We start from the raw sequence: 5,964 nt of genomic DNA on the forward strand, positions 1-5,964 counted from the left end.
TTCCTTCTAATTTGATATCAGGTATCATTAAGCTGTCAGCCCACTGTCAAATCCTCAAAAGAGCCTTCCGTGACTATCATCTACCTCATCCCTATTGCACTGTTAATAGCATTTATCCTCATCTGAGAGATCTTTGACTTGTTATCTCTTATTTGTAAGCTCCTTAGGGCAGGGACTTTGTAGGTCTTGTTCCTCTCTGTATACCCAGGACCTTCAACACTGCCTGGCACACAGCAGACATTCATTAAGCATTTGTTGCATGAACTAATGGATAAGACAATATGTCAGCGAACCAGCTAAAACATGGATCCAATTTGGATTGCAGACTATTCTCTGAGAATCAGTTACTAGCAGGCCCGACATAATGTAGTAACTCAGTTACACCTGTCAGATAAACAGTGACCAACTTACTGCCATAATTAGTTTCTGTTCATTCAAAAATGCTTGAAGATGTGAATTTGAAATCTGTCCTGTATTATTGTTCATATCTGCCAGTGTTAGCACTTTTGTTTCGGAGGCTTGCACTTACTGTCCCGTCTGCCTGGATATCTCTGCCCCTGGAGAGCTCTGTGGCTCACTGCCCACTTCATTCAGGTCTCTTTGCAAATGTCATCTCTTTTTAGAGGCGCCGTCCTGGACCATCGTATCTAAAAGAGCACCCACCTCAGCCACTCTCCATTCTCTTACTCAGTTTTTCCAAGTCAATTTTATCAGGCATATGAATTGCTTTCTTGTTTACTATGCTTTTCCCTCCATTAGACTGTAAGCTCCATGTGAGCAGGGACTTTGTGTTTTGTTCACTGCAATCTCCCTAGACCCTTAAAACAATGATGGGTACCTACTACATACGTGTACGATTTTCAAAGGCTACATACCCTTTATTGATTTTTTTCCCCATCAAAAAGCACTATCGGGGCTTCCCTGGTGGTGCAGTGATTGAGAATCTGCCTGCCAATGCACGGGACATGGGCTCGAGCCCTGGTCCGGGAAGATCCCACATGCCACGGAGCAACTGGGCCCGTGAGCCACAATTACTGAGCCTGTGCGCCTGAAGCCTGTGCTCCGCAACAAGAGAGGCCACGATAGTGAGAGGCCCACACACCGCGATGAAGAGTGGCCCCCGCTTGCTGCAACTGGAGACAGCCCTTGCACAGAAACGAAGACCCAACACAGCCATAAATAATAAATCAATTAAAAATTTTTTAAAAATTAAAAAAAAGCACTATCATTCTTCCCATTTATTTTGGTCAATTGACTGTGACAAACAGGAAGAGCTGGAGACAACTGATTCTAAGAGCACATGACAGACTGACCCCACAAAACAACAAAGTTGAATGCTAGGGTGGGACTATTTTTAAATTAAAAAAAAGTGTGTAGGGGGAAAAACTGTGAGGCGTTGGGGGGGGGGTATAAATATGCATGCTACAACCCCAAAAGTTAAAATACTATATAAGTCTTATATTTTTAATGTTAGTTAAGGGACTAAATGTCAACAAATCCTTTTTCTATCTCCTCAGTGACAATGTCTATACCACCCAATTTATAAGCTTAGCCTTGATTTGGGAAAGTATGACAAATCAGGTAATTTTAGAGAATACTCCACAGGTTTTCACAATATATCAGCAAGATGAAGGTCTAATTAAATTATCTTATTTGCCACAGGTGAAGGTGCTTTGACACTTGGAAATGTTAGCAATATATAAATGTAAAAAGTGTTACTGACTTTAAAGACTCAAACTAGAAGTGAAAAAATTCACTCTTTTGCCTTTGAATAAGGGGTGATACTTTACTCCTCCACTGAGCTATTTTTGGAAATCCCTACCAATACACAAAAAATAAAAAATATGTACCACAATAAATCAATTATGACAGACTTATCTAAATCCCAAGTTCTTCTTATTGAAAGAATGGCTGGGCCTAAGTCTAGCCTCTTCTCACAGGCCCTCAATTACAGTTGAAGATTTTTGGAATGAAAGCTTTGCTTTCCAAGGCCATCTCACAGACATCTGTGACATAAGTTGATCCAAGATGTGTGCCTTTTCCTTAGATATTTCCTCCACATTAGAGAACCATTCCTGAAGCCCTACATTTGGGGAAAGGGAGAGAGATCCAATAAATGAAAACTATCTGGCACACACACACATCAAGAACATACCCCAACACTTCAATCCACCCTCTGTTTTTTTTAAAAATAAATTTATTTATTTTTTAAATTTATTTTTGGCCATATTGGGTCTTTGTTGTTGCACGCAGGCTTTCTCTAGTTGCAGAAAGCAGAGGCTACTCTTCGTTGCGGTGCGTGGGCTTCTCATTGTAGTGGCTTCTCCCGTTGCGGAGCACGGGCTCTAGGCGTGCGGGCTTCAGTAGCTGTGGCACGTGGGCTCAGTAGCTGTGGCTCTCGCGGCTCTAGAGCACAGGCTCAGTAGTTGTGGCTCACGGGCTTAGTGGGCATGTGGGATCTTCCTGGACCAGGGCTCGAACCCATGTCCCCTGCATTGGCAGGCGGATTCTTAACCACTGTGCCACCAGGGAAGCCCCACCCTCTGCTTTCTAATCACAAGAACATACCAATGAGATGCAAATCCAAACTTTTTACATTGTCTGCAAAGCCCTATGTGATCTGGCCCCTGGATACCTCTCCCTTCATATACTACTCTGTACAAGCTGGATTTTCTTCAAATATTCCAGGCTTGTTCCTGTCCCGAGCCCTTTGTACTTTCTATTCTCTCTGCCTGGAATATTCTGTTCCCTCATCTTTCCATAGCTGGTCTCAGCTCAAATGCCACCTCCTCAGAGAAGTTGCCTTCATCTGTCACTATGTGAAATTATCTAGGTCATTTATATGTATTCTTGTTTCTTTCCCCCACTAGAATATAAGCTTCCCAAGGGAAGGGACTTCGTCCATTTTTGTTTCTTCACTGTATTCACAGAGATTAAGTGGATGCTCAATCAAGTTATGAAATGAATAAAGGAACAAATTAATACCAAAGATAGAACACTGCCCCCAAACCCATCTAATATTATATAGGAAATGGTTTCCCTCTATCCCAGTCCCCAACCAGCAGAAATCAAAGTAAACAGAAGGGGAGAGAGAACTCTCTTGCACGGATGTAAAGAAATGAAAGATAAAGGGTCTTAAGAGGGAAGAGGCTGGGTAGATCAAGTCCCAAGAATTATGCAAAAAATGGACACACAAAAAAGGGCCAAAAATTTGACTATGGGGGCCCAAGTGGAGGAGAAAAAGAGCACTGTTAGGATCTAAGAGTAAAAAGTCCCTTTCTGTGCATTATTATTCCAAGGAATAATACTTGCGCATCTAACACGTGGCAAACAACAGCCATCTGCGTACAGCAGTAATGAGGCAGGCGAGGTCCTTGCTTGTTTACATCCTAGCAGTTGAGGAAGACAATAAACAAGTAAACTACACGTGATTCTAGAATATGATAAAAGCTGTGAAGTAACTAAAACTCGGGTGATGTGATGAAGAGTTGAAGGAAAGAGATCCTTTGAGAGGTTGGTCAAAAAAGGCGTAAGGGGAGTGAAACTCGAAAGACAGGAACCAGCAAAGACCTGATGCTGGTAATTTCCAAGAAGAGGAATGGCGCGTCCAAACGCTTTATGGAGGACATGAGCTCGGAACATTTAAGAAAAAGAAAGGTCAGCAGTATGGCTACGGTGGCTAAGGAGAAGAGACAGATGGGAGAGGCGGACAATGGTCACCACCGACGGGACTTTGTAAACCACGGTAGTAACTCAGTGGATCCTCAGCCACTTTACGAAGTAGATGTTTTCAACCCCACTGTGCGGATAAGGAAGTGGAGGCCGGAGAGATGAAGAGACCAGCCCTAAGTTACACCCCTAGGGAGAGGCTAAATCTGGAACGGACCCAGGCCTTCTCATTCCAACGCTGAATTCCACGCTCCGAACGGTATACCACGCCACAGCGTCTCCCCCAAGAGGCGGACCCCGTGTTACCGCGCAGGTGCGTGGACTCCACAGTGCACGGACTACAAGCTAATCTTCACGAGCAACTCACCAAAGTGAGATCACGAAGCCCGTGTTACAGTCGCGAAGGCTGAAGCACTGGGATGTGCCGCTCCACCGCCTCCTTAACGAGAAAGTGAGGCCAGGGGAAGAAGCGGTCGGGACGTCTGCCCACAAGCCCGCTCAGCCGCCGAACAGGCCTGACTGCCGCACTCCGCTCGCGTTGCGGGTGGCCCGGAGCGCCGAGAACGGACGCGCGGGCGCCACCAATGAGAGGCGGCCTTCCCGAACGGCGCGGCCAATCAGCGCGGCGCTGGAGGGGAAGGGGCGGGCGCTTGGGCCTCTAGTTAGGCCGCGCCTGGGCTGCCCTCGCCCCTCGCAGGCTCGGGGGCCGCCGGGCCTGGGCCTCAGACCTGGGATGCCAAGAGAGGAGGCGAGACCCGTCGGCGAATACCCTGCCCGAGGGCGCTCCCCGGGACAAGGGCCCATAATCCGCTCTCGCCCAGAGGTGCGGTCCTTGCTTCCCAGCGTTCGGAAGTGCCGGGAGCGCCTCACCCCTCCCGCAGCCGGGTCCCAAGCGGCCACTGTGCCAGGCCGTGCACGCCCGCGCCTTACCTCGTGGGGTTACGGGTACGGAGAAGGGAATCACAGCCGCAGACCGTAGCCGGCAATACCCACCCCTGCTGCCGCTCCACCGCACATTCAAACCCCGGCAAAATGGCGCGGCGGCGAGGCTGTGGTCGGGGCGCATGCGTGAGCGGGTCCGAGGCAAGGGGCGGGTCCGAGGGCGCTCGGCTCCACCCAGGCTGGAATCGCCAATCGCGGCCCCGTTCTGTGTGTGCTGACGTCACAAGCGACCGTGCCCTTTGGCTCCCCCGCTGCGGAGCACCGCAGGGACGCGCAGCGTCCTCCCCGCTGCGGAGCACAGCGGACGCGCAGGCTCAGCGGCCATGCCTCACGGGCCCAGCCGCTCCGCGGCATGTGGGATCTTCCCGGACCGGGGCACGAACCCGTGTCCCCTGCGTCGGCAGGCGGACTCTCAATCACTGCGCCACCAGGGAAGCCCTGCCCTTTGGCTTTGAACGCTCCATCGGGCATCACAATGCCGATTCTGAGATGAGCACAGATTCGGCGAGTGGCCGCTGCATTGTGGCCTATTTTGATGTCAGGCACCTAGTAGGTCTTATATAACTGTTGAACGAACTGCCCAAAGTCATGTCCAAAGCGTCTCCAATCGAAGAGAACTGTCTGCCCCTCATGGAGCTTATGTTTTAGAGGGAGGAACGGAATAAACAAGATAATTTCAAATTTGATAAGTGCTATGTGTCTTCTCATAGGATTTAAAAACAATGATGTGGCAGCAGTGACGTAGAATGTCAATGGGATGGCCAGAGACCTCTAAACAAGTGACAATTGACTTGAATTTCAACAAGGAGACAGCTGTGGATCAGCCTGCAGACCGTTCCAGGAGGAGGGGATGCTAATAGCAAAGGCTCTGAGGCAGGACTGGGCTAGGCTGGGGCTTAAAAAATAAAGTGGAGCATGGCAGAAGATGAAGTTAGGTCAGCAGGGGCCAGATGACGCAGGCCTCTTAAGCCAGTGTTATGTCTTAAGTGCACCCATTACAGGATGACCACCAAATTTATATTTTAAAAGGTCCACCAGTTGCTGCTTGGACTGTATGGGGGGAAGACCTTGAAGGAGGGAGACCAGTGAGGAAGCTGCTGGAGGCATCCAGGAAAGAGACGTTAGGCCTGGACTAGGGTGAATAGCAGTGCACGTGGAGAGAAGTGGACAGCTTTAGGATATATTTTAGAGGTAGAGCCCATAGGATCTTATGTCACACTGAGTGTGGGAAAGAGGAACCAATGGTGACTTATGGAAATCCCACCCTCAGTTTTGGCCACCTCCTCTGCCTCCCTCAACAGGCTCAGCTGTCTCCCCTCAGAGCCCTTCCCTTGGAATTGCTAACCTGCTACT

At 48.8% G+C, this 5,964-nt stretch overlaps 1 protein-coding gene across 2 annotated transcripts in view; it reads right to left on the bottom strand.

Annotated features, from left to right (window-relative positions):
* CSE1L (chromosome segregation 1 like) overlaps window positions 1-4,761 on the bottom strand; it is a 39,755-nt gene extending 34,994 nt beyond the window's left edge. For both annotated transcript variants that reach the window (XM_007446395.1, XM_007446396.1), the window contains exon 1: window positions 4,600-4,761. In XM_007446395.1, coding sequence (XP_007446457.1) covers window positions 4,600-4,735 — 136 coding nt within the window. In that variant the 5' untranslated portion in view covers window positions 4,736-4,761. The remainder of the gene's footprint in view (window positions 1-4,599) is intronic.
* Window positions 4,762-5,964: the final 1,203 nt, after the last annotated feature.

This window comes from Lipotes vexillifer, unplaced genomic scaffold, assembly GCF_000442215.2.
Source record: "Lipotes vexillifer unplaced genomic scaffold, Lipotes_vexillifer_v1.1 scaffold251, whole genome shotgun sequence".
Classification (NCBI taxonomy): Eukaryota; Metazoa; Chordata; class Mammalia; order Artiodactyla; family Lipotidae; genus Lipotes; species Lipotes vexillifer.